This window comes from Camelus dromedarius, chromosome 14, assembly GCF_036321535.1.
Source record: "Camelus dromedarius isolate mCamDro1 chromosome 14, mCamDro1.pat, whole genome shotgun sequence".
Taxonomy (NCBI): Eukaryota; Metazoa; Chordata; class Mammalia; order Artiodactyla; family Camelidae; genus Camelus; species Camelus dromedarius.
Genome location: NC_087449.1, coordinates 30,013,337 through 30,036,339, shown reverse-complemented (window position 1 = coordinate 30,036,339; position 23,003 = coordinate 30,013,337). Strand labels below are relative to the sequence as shown.

Genomic DNA, 23,003 nt, shown 5'->3' with positions numbered 1-23,003 from the left:
CTTAGCTGACGAGCCTTGGGCAAATCAGAAAGAGAAAAACCAAGTTTTATCGTCTATAAAATGGGGGTAATAAATATTTTCTTTTATGACAATTAAGTGAGGTAATTGCATCTAAATGAGCTTTTTAAACAACAGGGTATCACTCCCTTGTTTGGCATAATAATAAAGATAAAAGGTAGTTTGTAGTTGCTAGGTAAAAATCATAGTTATGAGGTATATAGTAATTTGAGTTTCAATTATCAACCACTAGTTAAGACAGTGCAGAATGCTTTAAAATCTGTATTTATAGACTGTCTTCATATAGCTTCAGAAAAAAAAGATAGCAATCTAACACGCTAACATCTCTTAATGGAATGTTAGAACAAGAGACACATCTCATATCTCAAAAGCAGAATAGGTTTTTTTTTCTTACTTTCTTCAATGAGTACTGAAGGAGGAGTGACCTCTAACCAAATGATGGTTTAGCATCAAAAATAACTGGCTATTTTCTCCGAATAGCTGGCTAGGTAGAGTGATTCTTAAATGATACTTCTTGTCAGCAAGAAAGATGATCCCAAGAATGAACAAAAATAGCCTCTGTTCAACAGCTGTGATGTCTATAATTTATAAGCTGTGATCGTCTCTCATCAGATTGTCTTGGTGTCTAAGCAAGCATGGATGCATGTTTGCCATTTGTATACTCATCACGTCTCAGAAAACTTTTGTTACACCTTCTTCTTTCTGATCAACACATTTCTCTCTTTACATAGAAATAGTGCGATGAGACTACCTGTTGGAGAAATGTGTTGTCATGCACAAAGTTTAAAATGTTCAACTAATTCTTAAACATTTATTCCCAACCAGCAAATAATTTTTAAGCTTTGAAAGAAGGGCAACACTGAAGAATAGGACCTTGAAGGAAGGAAAGAAGGAAAGAGGGAAGAAAAGAAGGGAAGGAGGAAGAGAGAATCACTTTATTTTACTGTATTTTGGCAGTCTTTAATGCTCTGCCGGGGTGTCAGACGCCACTAGTTTCCTCTTACTGGTTTTTCCCCCACTTCAATTTTTACCTTTAATTTGTGCTCTTATATTGCTTTTGCTCTTCACAATTCTTTGTCCCTCATGTGTCTTACTTTCCATGTTCAACTACATTTACTTTCCCTCTTCATTTTGTTCACTGTTACCCTCTCGTGCAGCTCTGTCACAAACTATTTCTACGCTATATTTATATAACTACGTGCTAAAATACAATCGAGCAAAGAGTGGGACCGATTGGAGTACCTGGGGCAAATTAGTTAGAATTGAGAGCTCTAGAGCGGAGAGTCTCCTCCAATTATAGGACAAAATAATTGAGAATTAGACAGTACATAGACGAGGACCACTGAGGACAGCGCAGAATTGGGTTCTCTACGTGTGCCGTGACCTGTATGAAAACACTCAGCCCGTGACTCGAACTTCCTTGTGGCTCTCCTCCGACTGACCTTCGATCAAGGCCCTTCCCCATCGCCCCCTGCCCCGACTCCCCTTAGACCCACACCGGGGTTTTCACGTCCCTCTCCCCACGCCCGAAGCCCTCTCCAAAGTGGGCTTCCATCTCTTTCCAGTCGCTAAGATTCGGCCCAGACCTCACCCTCCCATAGCCATTCCCTCGGGTTCTCCTCCTCACCCGCCCCCAGCCCGGCTCTCGTCCTCCGCCCCCTCCCCCGTCCCCTCCCCCGTCCCCTCCCCCGTCCCCTCCCGTGCACACCTGTGGGTTCCCGACCCTCCCTGCTCGCCGCTCAGGCCCTCCCTCCCCGCCGCCCCTCCCTCCGCCCCGCCCCCAGCGCCCGGACCCTGGCCCCACCCCGGCCGCTCGCCCGCGGGGGCTCCGCGCGCAGACGCCCCCGCGCCCGCCCCGCCCACCTGCTCGCCGCCCCCACCGCCAGGCCCCGGCGTCCGGGGCCCCCGCCCCCCGCCGGCCCGCTGCACTGTGGGTAGGCGGCGGCTGCGGCGGCCGCCCTGAGAAGCCCGCGGCGGCGGCGGCGGCGGCGGCGGCTGCGAAGGAGCGAGGTTACGCTCTCCGAACATGGCTGAGAAGCAGAAGCACGACGGGCGGGTGAAGATCGGACACTACGTGTTGGGGGACACGCTGGGCGTCGGCACCTTCGGCAAAGTGAAGAGTTAAGTACGCGCCGAGGCCGCCCGTCTCGCGGGAGGCCGAGCCCCGGAGCCCCGGAGCCCCGGGCGGGCGGTGAGCGGGCGGCGGGGCCTGGCGGCAGGTGGAGCGGCCCCGCCCGGGCCGCGCGGAGCCTGAGGACCCCGGGAGGGCAGGGGGCACCGCCCCGTCCCTCGGCAGCTGCCGGAGCCGGGTGCGGGGGTGCGGGCGGGGCGCGGGCGTCCCGGGTTCCAGGGCTGGCGCCCGCCGCGGGCCCCTCGGTCGGGAGCCCGGCGCTTCTCCGCGGTATCGATTTCGGTGCCCTCTTCTGTGAAACCGGGAGACTGGACTGATGGGCACGGTGCCCACCAGCTGGGGGGCTGTATGGATAGGGTTGGGGAATGACACACGTTCCTGAGGGTCGAGTTTCCGTCCCGTGCCAGGTGCCCCGTTAGATGCTTTACAGGTGTTCTCATTTAATCCTTATACCAAGTGGTATCGTTTAACCCTTAGACCAGGTGTAGGTGTTATCCTCACCCTAAACGTGAGAAAAGGAGGACCCTCCCCTCCCCCCAGGGGGTTTAAGAACGTGCTCAAGGTCACACCGAAATTGGCAGAACCAGGATGGACTAAAATGTCCTCCAGTTTTGACCAGGCTGGGAGGTCCCTGCTGTCGCGGTTGATTCTTTCTTGTTCCCTGACTGGGTTGGTGGGGCTGACAGTTTAGGAGATGCTCCCGGGGCGAGAGGTGGGTGGGTCTTGCTGCCGGCGGCGTGAAACGTTGGAATGCAGCTGGATTGGGTCAGGGGTTAATTAGAACTGGTGGCGGGGGAGGTCTGAAGGTTGATGGTGTGTGTAAAATGGTTCTTCCAGGAAGGCTTCTGGGATAGGGGAGAGAAAAAAGGGTCCTTGGTGTTTGATCTTGGAGGATGTAGGGCTGTGGCCCGAACTGCTAAGGCATGCTCTTCTGAGGTCTGTGTTCTTGGTGATGTGATCCCATTTTGGGTGTAGAAAAACAGGCTGCTTTTGAAATTTTTTTTTTTCAACGTAAACTCTTACTACTTACGTGTTGAACTTTCCTGTTTATCTTGTTAGTAACAGTCACATGGGGTTTAATTAATTTGTCCGCTTTCCAGAACTAGAACCAGCTTATTAAACATACTTTCCTTTTGATTATTGCGGATCCAATGTTATAAGTAAAACATTTTCTTTTTTTCTTTTTGCTGTGGAAGTGTTGGATATGCAGTTTGGAGATTTTATTCTGAGGCCTCTTACTTCCTTTAAAAACGCATGTTTTAACCTTAAGACTGTTAAATAGAAGAAACTCATTGTTCATTTCTGTGGCAAGAATCAGCTCTTACTTCCATGTGTGTGATACCCTTTCATTTGCTCAGAAATGAGCAAATTATTGAGTGCCTGCAGTGTACCAGGCACTGTTCTGCGTAATGGGGATACGCTAGGAACAAAATCAGATTAAAGCCTCTCCTTTTGTGGGGCTTATGTTCTATTAGGAGAAGACAAACAATAATCATTTATATATAAAATATATGGTATGTTCAGCACTATTAAGAAAAATGAATCAGAGAAGGGAGGATAGGGAGTTCTCGGAGGTTAGCAATTTTCAATAAAATTGTCAGGCAAGACCTCACAGACTGGGGTGATATTTGTATAAAGACCTAAAACGTTTGTAAAATTCTTCGAAGTTCTGTGAGGGCTGTGAAGTCCTGGCTTAGTTTTAAAAGACCTCAGAGTGGATAGTTGGGAGAATATATTTAGAATGAATATAGGAAGATTCAGGAATTAGATTAATGCCTGTAACATTACTATTATGTTTTGACTTTATATGCTGAAGCCAACAGTGCCTTTGCCATCTGGACATGTACAGACTCTCAAAGTTATGTAATGTACCCTACGCCCTTTCAAATTCGGTTAAAATTTTTGTTTGTCTTTTTAAATTCTTCTGTAATCTGAATGTTGACTAAAACACTCATCAGATCTGTTGGCCTGCTGTCAAAGGACAACTTAAATCTCTTTTGTGTATACTCTTGAGCTGATTCTAGGCACTGGCTTCTTAGAATGTAAACCAAGAAAAGGTACTTTGATTTATAAGAAATCCTTTTCCTGGAAGACTACTGCCCAGTGGGCAGGAAAGGGGTGTGTTCCTAACATGGTATTAGCTCCTCTCTAAAGTTAGACTGTGGTTTCCCATCCAATGTTAGAATTAGTACAGTTGCTTAATAAAAATTATAGAAATTGCTACTATCTAAAGTTACTAATTAACAGTTGATCCTTCAACAACATGGGTTTCAACTGTGTAGTCCGTTTCTATGGCAGATTTGGTTTTTTTAAAATATGTTTTGATTGACATAGTCTATTTACAATGTGTTAACTTCTGGTGTACAGCATAGTGATTCAGTTATACTTATATATATATATATTTTTATTATAGGCTATCCTAAGGTATTGAATATAATTCCGTATGCTATACTGTAGGACCTTGTTGTTCTATGTTAGTTATCTATTCTATATTAGTATCTGCAAATCCCAAACTCCCAATTTATCCCTTCCCACCCTCTTTCCCACCTGGTAATCTTAAATTTGTTTTCTGTGTCTGTGAATCTGTCTCTGTTTTGTAAATAAGTTCATTTGTGTCCTTTTTTTCAGATTTCACATACAAGTGATATCATATGCTATTTTTCTTTCTCTTTCTGGCTTACTTCACTTAGTGTGACGATCTCCAGGTCCATCCTTGTCACTGCAAATGGCATTATTTTATTCTTTTTTGTGGCTGAGTAGTATTCCACGGTGTGTGTGTATCCTATACTATATATATATAGTATATACCACATACTATACTACTATACACACACACACACACACACATATATACTGTGTGTATATATGTGTATATATACATGTATCACAACTTCTTTATCCATTCATTTGTTGATGGATATTTTGGTTGCTCCATGTCTTGGCTATTGTAAATAGTGCTGCTATGAACATTAGGGTGCATGTATCTTTGAAATAGAGTTTCCTCCAGATGTATGCCCTGGAGGGGGATTACCAGAGTTTAGGGTAAGGTTATTTTCAGTTTTTTTAAGGAATCTCCATACTGTTTTCCATAATGGCTGTACCAAACTACATTCCCATCAGTAGTGTAGGAGAGTTCCCTTTCCTCCACACCCTCTCCAGCATTCATCTACAGCAGATATTTTCCAATAAATAACATGTGGTACTGCATAGTCTGAGGTTGAATCCCAGAATGCAGAACAATGGATACAGAGGGGTGACTACAAAGCTATACACAGATTTTTGACTGCCCAGGGTTCAATGCCTCTAATTCCCATGTTGTTCAAGGGCCAGTTGTAATTCTTCAAGGGACAAGAAACAAAAGCACATACATTTTTAAGAACAGCTTTGTTCAGGCATATTTTATATATCATAAAATTCACCCATTCCAAATATACAATCAGTGATTTTTAGTAACTTTACCGAATGGTGCAACCGTCGTCATAGATAAATTTTAGAACATTTTCATCACCATAAGATTTCTCATGCCCATTTATAGTTATCCCTCAGCCCTAGAAAACTGCTAATCTGTTTTCTGTCTGTATAAATCTGCTTTCTCTGGACAGTTCTTATAAATAGCATCATTCAATATTAAGTCTCTCACGTCTTGACTTCTTCAACAATGCTTTTGAGGTTCGTGCATGACATAGCATGTGTCAGTAGTTTGTTCCATTTTCTTGCTGAATAATGTTCCATTGCATGGATATGCCACATTCTGTCTATGTGATCACCTGTTGGTGGACATTGTTTTCCATTTTGGACTATTACAAATAATGCCACCATAAATGTTCTCAAGCAAATCTTTGTGTGGACATATGCTTTCATATATGTCCTAAGATACCTTAGAGTAGAGTTGTTGCATCATATCATAGCTTTATGTTTATCTTTTGGAGAAATGGCAAGCAGTTTCCCAAGTGGTTGTACCATTTTACAATCCCACCAACAATGTATGAGGACTCCCATTTCTCCAAATATTCACTGACATTTGTTGTTGTTTGTCTTACTATAGCTATTCTAGTGAGTGTGAAATGGTGTATCATTGTGGTTTCAGTTTGCACTTTCCTGATGACTAATGTTGCTGAAAGTCCTTTCATGTACTTATTAGTCATTTGTATATCTTCTTGGGTGAAATATCTGTTCCCATATCTTTTGCTCATTTTTTTGATTGGGTTATTTTCTACCTTGTAAGTTAAGTTAGAAGAATTTTTTAAATAAATTCTGGATACAAGTCTCTTATTGGATATGTTTTGCAAATATTTTCTCCAGGTCAGTTTGACTTTTCATTTTTTAACGGTGTCTGTGGAAGTATAAATATTTTGAATTTTTATGAGGTCCCATTTACTGACTTTTTCTCTTTTGTGGACCACGCTTTTGGTGTTATATTTCAGAAATTTTTTGCTTTGGGTTTCAAGGATTTACTTACATGTTTTCTTATAAATGCTTTGTTTTAGCTCTTATGTTGACATCTATGACCTGTTTTGAGTTAATATTTGAGCATGGTGTATACTCAAAGGTCAACTTTTTGAATATGGATATCTGATTGCCCTAGCACCTTTTGTTGAAAATAAATGCATTTTTAATTGTTACAGATTTAGACTTTGTAAAATAAATTTCTAATAAAAAACTTAGTAGTAGATAATTTGGTTTTATGAGGTTATAAAAACATGGAAATGGAGGAGTGATGAACATTTTGTATGCCTTCTCTCTTAACTGTTATATTAATCATACATTTTGAAAATTTAACTTCAATCGTTGATGTATCAATTTACGGACCAAAGTTAGGTACAATAAGAAGATGGAAATAGCTAGTTTTCATTTAATAGCACTAGTTTCAAGCTATTTTTAAAATATATGTGGCAATTCTACTTGTTGATAAATAATTAAAATATTGTTTAAAATACTTTAAATTGACTTTTCTCCATTGTTTAGACTACTAGGAGAGTGCTTATGAAAACAGATTATGTGGGCTCACAGAGTTTAAAAGTAATCCTTTTTATCTATTTAAATTTTTTCTCTATGTTGATTGTTCTGGTTCTTAACTCTTTCCAGGATAGGGAAGAACTGCTGTTTAAGAGCTCTTGTAATTAGACTTGCTCAGTTCTTACCTAAATAATAAAGGTGATAGAAATTCTAGAAGAATAGATCTGATGTTGTGTTATAAAAAAACTAGTTGAAGAAAAAAATACGTTTATAAAATAATAGTAATTATTTATTTTAAAAAAAGGCCTGTATTTTCAAGGTGAGGACTGATAGATTTATGAAATAACTACTCTTCACTGGAATTGTATACTGTAGGATACTTTGCAGTAACATTAGCCTCTTTCTCAGCGGGGTCTCATGGAATTACTTTTTCTGTTTTTCAAATAGTTATGTGCGTGGCTGACAGTATTGGCTTTCAAGAAATTAAGTAAATATTTTATTAATTCCCCATTTATTTCTTGAGATAAAAGAAAAGATGAACAAATGGAAAATTTCTATTATTATTTTTTTAAAACAAGCAGTGTTAGCTTTTTTGAAATGTAAATACCAAGTCCTAAATGATAATTGAATTCAGAAAGACTGACTGCCTGGTTAATTGGTGGACCAAATACACCTGTGTTATTCTGGGGGCTCACGCTGACGTTGTTTTTGATTCTTATGTAGAATCAAGGCCCTAAACAAGACATTTAACCTCTTTGGGCTTTGTTTTCTTCTAAAAGAAGACACTAGACCATGAAATTTGTCAGATCTTTTGCAATTGTTTTTTTTCTTTAAAGATTTAATTTTTTAAAAAATAGGTGCATTTAATTGTTCCTTCTGGCTTAATGGAACTTTAAGTTACTGAAAGCCACAGCTGAAATGAAGATGTAACACAGGGCAAAAGAAAAGGGAAAGTCATTTGTAACACTATAGTGATAAAAGCTACAGCTTGATTCAGTTTTTACTCTGTTCTAAATACTGTATATGCACTTGATTTTATTTTTCCCCAAAGTAATCCTGGATTTGATACTATCTCCATTTTACAAATGAAGAAATTGAGAATCAGTTACTTCAAGTAACTTGCCCAAGGTCATAGTGCTGGTAAGAGGGAGAATCGGCAAATTCAGGGTTCTCTGATGCAAGTCTGTGCTATGTGGAATGGAAACTAAAAATGCATAGAATGTTGTGAGTTTCAAACCTACAAGGATATAATTTTACATGTCCATAGACTTTTATTATGGATTAAGAAAATAAGGTTTAAATGTGTTTACTTTAATCCACATTTAGATAGAGTAAGTTTTTTGAAACTGCATGTGAATGGTTAAAATTTATATTTTCATATTCTCAATTTTTACTCTTGTGCCTCAAGCCATTGCACTTTTTACATGATAAATGTACTGAATTCTGACAGTTTTAACCTATATTTCTAAAAAATACCAGGTACTTCAGGGTTTTTTTCCCCCCTATTGTGAAAGTAATCTTGACTAAAAATCACCAGTAACCTTTAGTAACCAGACTAAAGAGAATTTATAAAATGCATTTGATGTCCTAGGAAGGAAGAGCATTGGCTTAGGAAGGCCATTAAGCTGGAGGTTTTAATTCCATTCCACTACTAGTTATATGAATTTGGGAAAACCATTAATCTTCTCTGAGCTTGTTTCCTCCTTTGTAAAATGGCAGTAACAGCACTTGGCCTACCTACTTTCTGGACTTTTTTTGAGGATTAAATGAGTTGAAGTACATAAACTGGTTTTTAAAAAGATGGCTTACCGAACAAATATGGCACTGTTGTGGCAATGACTGATGGTCGTTGTTTGTGATGTGTTAATAAGTGTTTGCTGTGTTCAGAAAATACCTTCATTTCTGATCGCAACACTGAGACAGAGCTGTAATAACCTGCCCCTATTTTTTTGGTTGCCTGCATTGAGGAGAGTTCCTAATGATTAATTTATTTGTGCTATATGATACTTAATGTTTATATAAAAATGCAGTATCTTTTTTGGTTAGGTCATGTGATTTGTTTTTTCCCCACAGATTTGGAAAATAAGTAAAGTAAGAATGAAATGCAAATAACTGAATGTTCATATAAGTTGCAAGCTAAACTGATTTTATTTTTGAAAATATGCAGATTGTAAACAAGTGTTACACTGCTTCATTACTTGGAAGTATTGTTTATTTTTCTGAAGTAATAGAACATTAGTGTTTGGATCAAAATCAGTTCGGTCATATTTCTCAAACAATTAAGTAAATTGTGTGCCATTTAGGGTTTTTTTTTTTCTGATTTATGTATCGTTTATATGATTCCAACATAGGTAATTTTGTCCTTAACGGTGAGTGGGTTTGGTTCATTTTGTGTAATCAATTGATCGACTCTCAAAAGATATTTTCCATAAGAGACAGTGTTATAAATGATGAATAGATTCAGGGTAAGTCCACAGAGGCAGCATGGTATATAGTATAGAGAACACTGAATTTGGAAGGCTTCCTGTGGAAGGGAAATTTTTTGTTATAAACCAACTTAAGCCAAAGTCACTTGATCTCTGAAAAAGGGAATAAGAGCATATGTTCATTTACCCTGTTGTGAGTAGTACATGAGAAAATGTAGGTGAAAAGATACTTAAAAGCACTTAACTCGTATGTACTTTTATGTATTCAGGTTCTATTATGTGCTTAAACCTGTAGTTAGCTGAACTCAGAATAATCTGTGATCTTGTTCTGAGACTAGCATTTATTTGATAATGAAGAGGAAGGGGTTACTATCTCCTGTTTTATTTTTCCCTGGTCTTCTTTCTTATTTCATTTGACTGTGTTCATTAAACTCGAATTCTCCAGGCGCTGCTCACTTACCACGCTCTCCTGTACACCATGAGTAAACATGCAGTGCATATATGCACACACATAGCGGATGTATGTTCTAGACCCCATGGCAGTGATCATAGAACTCTTGGAAGAAGGAGGCAAAGCTGGGAAAGGGAGGAGGATGTGAGCAGAAGCTGGCAGTTTTTATGTGTAGGTCGTTGTAAAAGGTTCTACTTAGAGTAGAACCAAAATAATAAATGAAGTTCATTTTTTAAACTACAGAAAATGCAGACTCTGAGCTAAAATGCCTTTCTACAAATTTTCTCCTAGCATATCTGTGTAAATTTAAAAGGATTTTTGTAGTTGATCATATAATGAGGAAATTACCTCAATTCTGTGGACTTTCTCCCTTTCTCATGCTGACACAGCACTGCTTTATTGAGGGTTTTGTTTTGCTTTGCTTTTTTGTAAAAACATACCAAAATACTCACTTATCTTGTGGTCCATGTTAGCTTTCTTTAAAGCATTTCATAGTACTTTGTAATGATAATACTGCCCCATTTATTCTTTTGACATTCCAGTTGTTTCCTTGATGATAGGGAAAATATTTTATAGAGAAAGTGGTTAATTTTTGAAGACAGGCAGATAGTTTAATTGAATCTAGCAGAAGATCTAATCTCAAATCTTTTAAGAGATAATGAAAAAGTGGGTGACTGAAGATCCCTAAAATATTGACTGTGTTATGAATGTGAGAGCCAGTCTCCCTAGCATATTAATTAGATACAAATATAAGAGAAAACACTTTGAATCAGGTTGAATAGATTTTCATCTATTATTTAAACCATTGAAATGCATATGCAAAAGAGTGTTTTTATTTTGAAATGTGGTGAACCATTTTATTTTTAGTATGGTGTTATTAAGGAAAGAATTTGAGGCAGCTCTTATCTCTGCTAATAATAGAAACCTTCACCCCTTCAAGGGAACAGTATTCTTGCTTAAGTGGTGTCTTATGCTTAACAATACTTGCCTCCATAAATTTCATTGTATTTCTTTTGGTGGTGCTTTTTAAAAAAAATGTTAATAATTCCTTTTTAATTTGCCCCAAACAGCCTTTTATATGATTAAAGATAATCATGAAATCTTGCTATAATATCTCATCCTGAATGCTGATGTATCCATTTATTAAAATACTTTTTTTCGAATCTTTTTTCTTCATGTTATTTTGCACGTTTTATGTACTATTAAAAACTCAGTGAGCAGTATGTTCTCATTTAATATCTCTCAATTTCTAAATTATAAATTAGTTATAAGGTAGTTATCTAGCTATCATAATTGAAAATAATGGAATTAAAAATTTTAAATATACTATGAATTAAAAAAATTCTTACTTTACTTAAGAAATACCATGAGTATTAGTTAATTTCATTTTCTTTTTTAATGTGTTGGATCATAACTGGGTACTGTATGTATTCCATAATAGACTTCAGTTCTTACTTAATGAAACTTAGTAAATGAAATAATAGAACCAACATGTATTAAGCATCTACTGTGTTTAACCATATTGGATTTTAAGCAAACTATTTTTACCAGTGTTAAAAATATGGCAATGATACTACAACAGATGATTTACTGATTTAAAACAAAGTGGAAGATATTCATCACAGAATTTACTTAAATGATTCTTGTCCCACATTTGAATTCTAAGTGGAATATGAAATGATGACTCTCTACCGTTCACTCAGATTTATACAAGACTCCCTTAGTGCTGTACAGTTCACAGCTAGATACTGTAACAGTTATCCTGTATGGTAAAAACTTGATTTTAGCAAGAAATTTGACTTTGTGTTTTATGGCAGCTTTTTGGATAAGATAAAGAAATGTGCTCTGGACAGCTTATTGCTGATGAACAACTGTTCCCAAAGAATTTAGGTGTTAAAGGGAAATCTTGGTCATTTACTCTACTTAATAAGTATAGCAAGATTATCTGTTTGGGGTAGTACAAAGCTAGACAAGGTAATTAATAGAAAAATCACAGAATCAGAATTTAAGTTTGTATCAACTGTTGGGATTGCTAGGTTAAAATTTAATAGGGACAAGTATCAAATCTAGAACTTAGGTTAAAACAGAAAACAGATGCATGAAAGGATAGAACAGTTGACAGCAGTTCCTACGATGATGGAGTTTTAGCTGACCAAGAGTCTTGGAAGTATATGTTATGAGTGCTTAAATGTAGAAAATGTTATTGGATGGAAAATAGACATACAGAGGCCATGTTAGTTGGTAGTTGTAGAGGTAGTGTAGTTCTGTACTTTGGATTAAATAAGCTAAATACTGACTATTGGGTTCAGTTCTTGGTTCCACAATTTGTGAGAAAAAACTTAGCCCAATTATATTTCATTCAGAGAATGATCATTAAAACTAGGGAAGTTAAAAAAGTATTCCATATGAGGTATGGTAAAGGGTATTTTTCATATTCCGAGAAAAAAGTATTTTAAATGTGATAGCTGTTTTTAAATAGCTAAAGTACTGTCATCTGGAAAAAGATGTCACCGTATTCACTGGTGCATTGAAGGATAGAACTGTGACTATTCAGTGAATGTTTTAAGGAGGCAAATTATAATTCGAATTATGCGAATCTACCAGGAGACTGTCTAGGAGTGGTACAGCTTGTACCACAAATCAGTTATGTTTCTGTTATTGACATACTTACTTGGATACTGGATGGTTATCAGGATTGTTGCCATAAAATTTCTAATTTGCATGGTAAGTTGGCGTAGATAATCTGTAAAAGTTCTTTTTAACTTTAATACTCTATTATCGTGTATACATTTTTTCCTAGTATGATTGACTTCCACACCTGGCTATGACTTCTTATATGATTGACTTCCACACCTGGCTATGACTTCTTACTTGTATCAAATCCATCTTCTAGTTAAGAACAATTAGAAAATCTGGAGAATATTAAAAATCTGAAGGCAGCCGGGACTTAGTCAGTATCCCTATGAGAAGAAAAATGCATTGGAGTGAGTTTGGCATTTTGTTTGGCTTTTCTCTTTGAGTTATTTGCTAATTTGTAAAAAAGGTAAATGTAAGAAGCCACACAGAGATTAGTGGCCAAATGGCAAAAAACAAACAAACAAACAAAAAAACCTAAGCAGAGTTTGAATCCTGGGGAGACAACAGTTCACAACTTATCAAGGAGGAGAGTCTAGGTAACCAGCTGGTTGCAGCCCTCTGAAGACTGAAATCCTTAGCATCAGCTTAATCCAGGACTTACTAGGATGATCTATGTCCTATCTGTATTCTTCGGAGCAAAATAAAATCAGGTGGACCCTTTACAGTTTTTCACACACAGTGTTCAACATTCCAGGGGCTAAGGCCAACACAATAGAGAAAACCTCATAGGTGATTCAGATATTAAAGCTATCAGGCATAGACTTTAAAATAATAGTGATTGGAGTGATGTTAGCATTATGGTGATGTGGGTTGTTCCTTTTTTCTCTCCTCTTTAATTTACAGATAATTGGACATGCGGACATGCATAACCAAAAAAAAAAAAAGCACTTCTGCATAGCATACCAGGGCACTCGAGATCCATCCATCTGTGTTCCCTAAAGTGGGTGGATTGGATTGCAGAAGAGGCTGTGGTGTGAGAGAGTGGTGGCAGTGTAGAGGTGGTGGCAGCAGGTCTGGCAGTGGGCCAGCGCAGTCCTTTCTGGCAGAGGAGGTAAAGGTGGAAGTGGTGAGTGAGATTCTGCCCTCTGTGCGTGCTGCAGCTGGAGGGACTTGTTGCTGTCTCTGAGGAGAGACCTCAGTGACTCGGGGGAGGGAAAGGAAAGGGAAATAGATGAAAAGAACTGAAGGAAAGCATCTTCTGCTGTCGGTCCTAGGATTCTGGCAAGAGGACTGCCCATGGACTGCTGGGACCTCTCACCCCAAACTTGGGGATGCCCCTACTAGGCTGTGGGCACACCCAAACCCTAAGTGCTAAATATACACCTCCCCAATTCTTCCGCCAGCCACTCTCCCCCTTTTTTTTTTCTCTCTGCCAGCCTTTTTCTTTTAATGCACACTCTCAACTCTCAACCTTAGTAATGAGTTAACGCTGGTAAGAACAATGAAAAACTGGTGCTGTGGCGCCATCTTCTGGAACACAAAAGGAAGTCTTCTAATTACCATTCTACTGAGGTGTTAGAAGCAAAGTAAACAAAGCCTTGTCTAAATAAAGGTATTTGCTACCTCAAATATGGCAGCAAAGCCTGTTTTCATCAGGTACCATGGAAAAAAATGATTGTAATATGGTATCACGAAAAGGAAAGGACAATTTCCCACAACCAAACCCAAAGACATTGTCATCTAACTGATAAAGAGTTGAAAATAGCTGTTATGAGGAAATTCAGTGAGCTACAAAAAGACTTAGGCAATACAATGATCTTGAGAATAAAAATAACAAACAGAATTCTGAGTACTTTATCAAAACGATTGAAATTCTGAAAAGGAACCAAACAAATGTTGGAGCTGAAGAACTCAGTAAGTGACATGAAGTATTAGATTGCAGTGGAAATAGAGCAGATCAGATAGAAGAAAGAATTAGTGAGCTTGAGGACAGGAATATAGAAATGATTCAGGTGACAGAGGAGACAAAACTAAGATTTTTAAAAAGTGAAGAAACCCTACAATAACTCTGACTTTATCTAATGAGCCAAAAGGAGGAGAGGAGAAGGGAAGGAGAGTAGAAACTGTATTAAAGAAATAATAGTTGAGAATTTTCCAAACCTGGGGAAGGAACTGGATGTACAAGTCCACAAAGCTTAATAGAACCTCTGATTATTTCAACACAAAAAAAGACATTCTCCAAGATACGTTATATTGAAACTGTCAAAAGTCAATGATAAAGAACTCTAAAGGCAGCCAAGGAAAAATAGACAGTAACCTACAAAGTTACCCTCATTAGGCTATCAACAGATTTCTTGTGAGAAGCTTGATAGGCCAGGAGAGAGTGGAATGACATATTCAAAATACTGAAAAATAAAAGCTGCCAACCAAGAATACTCAATTTGGCAAAATTATCCTTCTTGTATCAAGGAGAAATAAAAGCTTTCCCAGACAATCAAAAGGTAAGGGAGTTCACTAACCACTAGACCTGCCTTACAAGAAATGTTGAAAAGAGCTCTTCAAACTGAGATGAAGAGATGAAAACACACAAAACTATGGCTAAGATGATAGAAAACTAACTTTTTTAGAGTAGTATATTAAATTCTTAATTGTAGCATGGAGGTTAAAGGAAAAGAGACTGAAAAGAATTATAGCTACCATGTAATGAAATCACAGCATAAAAAGATGATTTGTGGTGTCAAAAATGTAAAAGGGGAGGAGTAAAAGAATGGAGGGAAGAGTAGAAGAATGGAGGGAAGACTGAAATAATGGAACCTATATAGGCAAGTGAAGATAAGTTGCTATCAGCAGGAACAGGGACTATTAAATCTATGAAATGTCTTTTGTAAATTTCATGGTAATCACAAAGCAAAAATCTAGAATGGAGAATGAAACATAAAATGGGAGACTGAGCAAATTACCATGAAAAATCACCAATAACTGGTTTAAAAAGGCAGTAGTAAATTCTTATATATCAGTAATCACCCTAAATGTAAATAGATTGAACTCACCAATAAAAAAGGCACAGAGTGGCTAGACTTAAAAAAAAAAAAAAAAAAGATCCAACTATATGTGACCTACAGAAGACTCTTTAGCTCTAAAGACACACAAAGGCTCAAAGTGAAAGGATGGTTGATAATATTACAAATAAATGGAAACCAAAGAAAGTTGAGTATAGCCATACTTATATCAGACAAAATAGACTTCAAGTCAAAAAGTTTAACAAGAGACAAAGATGGTCATTGTATAATGGTAAAAAGGTCAGTATATCAAGAAGATACAATGGTAAATATATATGCTCCCAACATGCAAGCACCAGAGCTTAAGGGAGAAGTAAACAATAATGCAATAATTATAGGGGACTTCTGTGTTCCACCATCAGCAGTTTTTAGATCATCCAAATTTAACAACGAAACATTGGAATTGAATCACACTTTAAAACAGTGGACATATACAGGACATTCTATCCAGCAGCAGCAGAATACACATTCTCCTCAAGTGCACAAGGAACATTCTTCAGGATAGATCATATGATAGGCCACAAAATCTTAGCAAATTTAAGATTGAAATCATACCATCTACTCTGATCACAATGGTGTGAAACTAGAAACCAACAACAAGAGGACAGTGAGAAGATATAAAAATATGTGACAACAACACACTTATAAGCAACCATTGGGTCAAAGAAGAAATCAAAAGGAAAAGAAAAAATTACCTTGAGATAAATGAAAATGGAAATACAATATATCAGATGTTGTGGAAATCAACAAAAGCAGTTATGAGATGAAAGTTTATAGCAATAAACACATATATTAAGAAATTAGAAATATCTCAAATAAACAAGCCAAGTTTACACCTCAATGAATTGGAAAAAGAAGAGCAAATTAAGCCCAAAGTTAGCAGAAAGAAGAAAATAATAAAAATCAGAATGGAAATCAGTGAAATAGGAGAAAAACATTAGGAAGAATCAGTGAAACTAAGAACTGACTTTTTGAAAAGATAAACAAAACTGACAAACCTTTAGCTAGACTAAGAAAAGAAAAAGAAGACCCAAATAAGTAAAATTGAAATGAGAGAGGAGACATTACAACTGACTACAGAAATATGGACTCATAAGAGACTATTACAATCATATGCCAACATACTACATAGCCTAGAAGAAATTGATGCATTTCTAGAAACACACAGCCTACCAAGAGTGAATCAGTACTGGAATCCTAGCTAGGGCAATTGGACAAGACAAAGAAATAAAAGGCATTCAAATCGGAAAGGAAGAAGTGAATTTGTTACTATTTGCTGATAATATGATCTTACATGTAAAGAAATCCTAGAGTCAGTCAAAAAACTGTTGGAATCAGCAATTTCAGTAAAGTGGCAGGATACAAAATGAACATAAAGAAATCAATTACATTCCTTTTCACTAATGATGAAGCATCTGAAATAAAGAAATTAAAAAAAAAAAAGCTATCTCATTCACGGTAGCATGAAAAACAATCAAATGCTTAGGAATAAGCTTATCCCAGGCAATGAAAGATCTATACTGTGAAAACTATGAGACTTTATTGAAAGAAATCAAAGACACAAACGAATGGAAGTACATCTTCTGTTTATGGATTGGAAGAATTTATATTGTTAAAATGGCCATACTACCCAAAGCCATCTATAAATTCAATGCATCCTCCATCAAATGCCAAAGGCATTCTTCACAGAAATAGAAGAAATCTTGATATTTATGTGGACCCACTAAAGACTGAATAGCCAAAGAAATCCTGAGGGAAAAAATAAAGATGGGACTATCACACTTAAGAATTTCAGACTGTACTACATACAGAGCCATAGTAATGAAAACAGTATATTACTGGCATAAAAAATTAACACATTGACCAATGGAACAGAAATACAGAGCTCATAATTAAATTCCAGCATATAGGGTCAACTTCAACAAGGGAGCCAGGACACCCAATGGGGAAAGGATAGTTTCTTCAACAAATGGTAGTGGGGAAACTGGAGAAACCCAAGCAGAACAATGAAATTGGAACCCTCTCTCACAAAAATTAACTCAAAGTGGATCAAAGACTTAAACATAAGTCCTGATACTGTGAAACTCCTAGAAGAAAATGTAGGGAAGAAGCTCATCATGACTGGTCTTGGCAGTGATTTTTGGGTAATATGCCCAAAGCACCAGCAACAAAAACAAAAATAAACAAATGGGACTACATCAAACTCAATAGCTTCTGCATAGCAAAAGAAACAATTAACAAAATGAAGACAATCTATAGAATGGGAGAAAATTTTTGTAAACCGTGTATCAGATAATGGATTAATATCCAAAATATATAAAGAACTCAGTCACCTTTGTAAGAAAACAATTCAGTTAAAAAGTGGGAGAAGAACTAGACATCTTTCCAGAGAGGACTTCAAAACATGAGACACATGAAAAGATGCTCAACATTACTAATTGTCAGGGAAATGTAAATAAAAACCATAATGAGATATCACTTCACACCTGTTGTAATGGCTGTCATCAAGAAGACAAGAAACAACAGGTGCTAGTAAAGATGTGGTGAAAATGGAACCCTTATACATTGTTGGTGGGAATGTAAATTGGTCCGTCCACTATGGAAAAAATATGGAGTTTCCTCAGAACATTACAAATAGATCTACTATATAATCCAGCAATTCCTCTTCTAGGTATAGAAGAAAAAGGAAAATAAAACCAGATTTTGATGAGATATATGCAGTACCATTTTTATTGCAGCCTTACAGTAGCAAAAGTATGGAAACAACCCATATGCTCATCAACAGATAAATGACTTAAAAAGATGTGGTACATGTACACAATGGAATATTATTCAGCCACAAGAGGATATCCTTCTATTTGTGACAACATGGATAGATCTTGAGCACATTATGCTAGGCAAGATAAGTCAGAGAAAGACAAGTACTGTATCCTATCACTTAAATGTGGAATCTAAAAATGTTAAACATATATATATATATAAAGTAAAATGGTTGTTACCAGAGAATTGGGGAAGGGGATAAGAGTGGTGGTATGTATGTATGTATGTATGTATGTATGTATGTATTTATTTTTAAGAGTGATGGTATTTAAAGTTACAGACTTGTAATGAATAGTAAGTAAGCCATAGAGATCTAATTCACATTATAATGACTATAGATGGTAATATTGTATTATAATTATATAATGTAAATATTGCTATGTTGAAAATCATATTACAATATAGAAATATATCAAAGTAACATGTTATATACATCTTAAACTTAGAGAATATTGCATATCAGATTTCTTCAGTTAAAAATAATTGTGATTAATATGTTCACGGTGGGAAATTTCAGCAGAGAATAGGAATAGGTAAAAATAACCAAAGGAAATTCTGTAACTATAAAGTACAATAATTGAGTTAGGACTCTGGATACATGGTTTAATAGATTAGATTCTGTTGAAGAGAGGATTGGTGAAGTAGAAGATAGGTCAGAAGAAAATATAGAAGGACCAGAGCATATAGAAGACAAAATGATAGAAGGAAGAGACATATGGGAACACAGTGAAAAATATGTTATTGGAACCTGTAGAGAAAAAGTTAATTTGCACACTTAAGTTCTTTTCCTGTTAGAAAGATGACCTCAGGTTTACCTTCTTTTTATATAGTTTCTCTTAGACATGTATCAAGATAAATGTGACATTTCAGTTCTGTTACCAAACAATGGTATTTTATTGTGAAAATTATCTGTGATTGGTGAATTACATCTGGACTGAGAGGACTGTGAAAGCACATGTTATACTCTAAGGAAGGACATTACTGCTTCATTGTTTCTCCTGCATAAAACTTGTAGGGAAACAGACCTTCAGCTTTCCTTTATGGTGTCTCTTCTAACTCAGTGCACCCCTTGTGTGGGGCTTAGAAGCTGCATGAATGGGCTGTTACTTGATGTGGTTACTATTTGAGACTCAAGAATGCTTGAGTAGATTGTATCCATCTACAGCTTAGTCTGCCCTCTGTGATTGATGAAGGGTCCAGGGACCAGCAACTGGATGTTTTAAGAACTCCTGATAAGGATGTGCTTGATTTGTCATTTTGAACCCAAGGCTGCTGATTATCATGCAGAGTGGGCACTTTCACAGTTCTAGAATGGGAAAGGAGAGTGAGTGGGGCAGAAGCAATATTTAAAAAGATAATTGGAGAAATTTTCCAAAACTGATAAACATATTAAACCACAGATTCAGAAGATCTATGAACCCTAAGCAGAATAAATAGAAGAAAGCATTTTTAGGTACATCGTTGGAAAACTGCTCAAAGTTGGTTCTTTTTTGCTTGAGATTCTCCTGTACTGGAGTGGACTGCATTTATCTATGCAGAAATGGGGGGAAATGTTAACAGAAAATCTTAAAGTAGCCAGAGGAGACATATTGTCTTCCAAGAAACTAAAATAAGCTGACTTTCTCAACAAAAGCAAGGAAACAGTGGAATGGTGTCTTCCAAGAAGGAAGACCCACAGTAAAGGAAACACCAAAAGGAATTCTTCAGGCAGAAAAAAAATGCTTTCCCAGATGGAAGCAAGAGTGCAAAGAGATGAAGACCATCGGAAAGGGTAATACATGGGTGACTATGTAGATATTGACCATGCAGAGTAATAACATCTTACAAGATTCACAGTGTGTGTAGGACCAAAATACAACAACAGAAAAAAAATGGGAGAGGAAAAATTAGAGTTAAAGTGTTCTACAGTCTGTGCATTGTCTAGGAAATGGTAAAAATATTAATTTGTATTACATCTAGTCAATCCAAGATGAATGTTACATAGTCTCTCGGGTAACCACTGAAATGAACACCTAAAGGCACTAGAGGTGAAAAACAGTTTGTGTTTTTCATTTTGTTTTAGAGAGAACCATAAATCATTCCACAGTTCTCCTTTAAAGAGAAATTCTATGGAACATAAAATGATATTCAGTAAATATATTCAGCAATAAAAATTACTTAATTAGGGGCATTTGGTAGGCATAGAAGGGGAGATGTTTGAAGGCAGGAAAAGAAAGGAGAATGACCCAGAGGGTGACAAAGCATGTAGAATAAGAGAAACACAGAAGGAGAGTAAACACATAAGGGGCAGAATTGGAGAAACAAGAGAGGGGGTGATATAGGAAGCTTTAGTAGTGTTTCTGGAAGATTCTGCGACTCATCTGGAGTGAGAACCTCTGCGAACATTTTTTTCAAATCTTTTATCTCTGACCTGAATGCTAATACTTTGTCCAGCTGTTTTAAATAATCTCTTCTATACTAGAAAACTGATTTTTTCCTGACTCATGTAAATGGTTCATCTGAAGTGATTCTGTAAAAAGTAAGTTGATTCTCCTATGGAATCTTGACTGACTTAAGTTTTAAAGAACTTTAAAGTTACAATCTAAAGCCAGTATAAACACAAGTTTTAAAAATAAAACAGAATACAGCATATCATGTAATAAGTTCTCAAAGAAGTTAGTCTTAGAGTAAGTCTTAGCTGAAATATCACATCCTCAGGCCCTTCTTGATCTATTTAAAATAGCTCATTTTCCCACCTCCACCCCGTCATTCGTATTTTACTTGTTTTTCTTTTTTTGGCATATCACCATTATATCATATGTTTGTTTATTGTTTATATTCTCCACCAGAATGCAAGTTCCATTTATACCTCCAATTTCAGCATTTGGAGCAATGCCTAGTACACATTAAACACTCAGAAAATATCTGTTGAGTGAACAAATGAATGCTCAGATCAACAGAGAGTAAAAACAACTAAGAGAAAAAGGTGTTCAAGGACATGTGAGTTTGTTCTCTCAGTAGAAATCCAGTGCATGTTACATATTGTATTATGGGACTATTTCAGCCCATGTTTCACTTAATTGACATTAGGCACCAACTTTATTTTATTGACATTAGGAATGATTTTCGTATATCTGATCCATAGCAAAAGCCACAGCCCTATCCCAGGCTACCTCACATGGCAACTGAACACAGCAACTCTCCTTCCTTGATTTTTCTCACCATTGTCCCTCCTTCCTGAGCCTCCTCTAGACTCCACCCCTTCACTGTGCCCTAATTTCTCAGCTGAAATGCTAGACTTAAAAGGATAAGCATGCAAGTCAATACTCTTAATATATTGTAATCCAGAGAGCCTGGTTATTAGGAGGGAAAGTAGTGTGAGTTTTGAGCTTGGGCATTGGAGGCAAATAAACCATCTTGCTACTCATTGTCCTCTAGTTCTAGTGTCTTTGTCTGTAAACTGAGGGCAATAATGTTTACTTTTAGAGTTCTGGGGGAAAAATAAGATTTGTATATAAGGTGCTTAAATACTTGTTTAATCAGTGATATATCGAAAGGAATAAAGTCTCTTGCTTCTTGTTCAGAACTATCCTTTAGAGAACTTTAGAGGACTTTCAGGGAAAGGAAATTCAGAGGAAAGCAATGTTTTGTTTCACCATGGGCGAAGAAGAAAGGAGGCTTGTGTTATTTTGGCAGGAGCCTGGGGATGGTAGGGGTCAGAACATATGTGCATCAGCTGACTCTCCTGACTCCCAGAATGAAGGCTCTTGATACAAGAGTGAGGGTGGCTGATGCCAGACAGGGCCCTGCTTGCTGACACACATGGTGTCCCTTGGCTTCCTATAGCCTAGGAATGGGTATAGTGTCATCCAGACATTCTTTCTTAACTGTTTTGTTGAGTTGTACCACTTATGTAAAGTGGTGCATACATTCTAGGTGATTTGTTTCATAAATCCTCAGTGAATTTTCACAGACTAAACGTAGCCATATAACTACTACTTAAAGGCACAAAATGACCAATGTCACATACCCTGCCCTGTGTCCCATTTTGGTTACTGTTTCCATCCTTCTCCCCCACCAAGGATAACCACTATCCATGGATTCGTTTCATCTCTTTTTGAACTTTATAGAAATGAGATCATATTTGTCTCATTTAGTTCACTTGAGATTATGTTTGTAAGGTTTATCCATGCCATTGTGTGTGGTTTTGTATTTTATTCATTCTCATTGCTGTATAGTATTACAGTAAGACTATACCATTATTTACTCTGTTGTTGATAAGCATTTGGGTAGTTTTTACTTTTGGGTTATTGTGAATAATGCTGCTTTAAATATTCTTGTACATGTCTTTTGCTACTTACATTACTTAAGTTTTAGATAAATATGCATATTTAAAATCATGTATACATATATTTTAGAAATGGATTTTTTTCTACCTCATATTTTAGATTTTTATCAGTACTACTTTTCTAATCATCTACCATAGCATTCTAGAGTACTGTATTCATTTTCATTAAAATTATTTTGAATGTCTGTGTACTACTCTGACAGGTACCCACTAATATAACATTAGAGCTTTGGATTTG

The 23,003-nt window shown here is 37.0% G+C and overlaps 1 protein-coding gene across 2 annotated transcripts in view; it reads left to right on the top strand.

Annotated features, from left to right (window-relative positions):
- Positions 1–1,946: 1,946 nt before the first annotated feature.
- PRKAA2 (protein kinase AMP-activated catalytic subunit alpha 2) overlaps positions 1,947–23,003 on the top strand; it is a 58,215-nt gene continuing 37,158 nt past the window's right edge. The window contains exon 1 of one of the 2 annotated variants that reach the window (XM_031465208.2): positions 1,947–2,138. In XM_031465208.2, coding sequence (XP_031321068.2) covers positions 2,045–2,138 — 94 coding nt within the window. In that variant the 5' untranslated portion in view covers positions 1,947–2,044. The remainder of the gene's footprint in view (positions 2,139–23,003) is intronic. The other variant, XM_064493540.1, reaches the window with a different exon arrangement.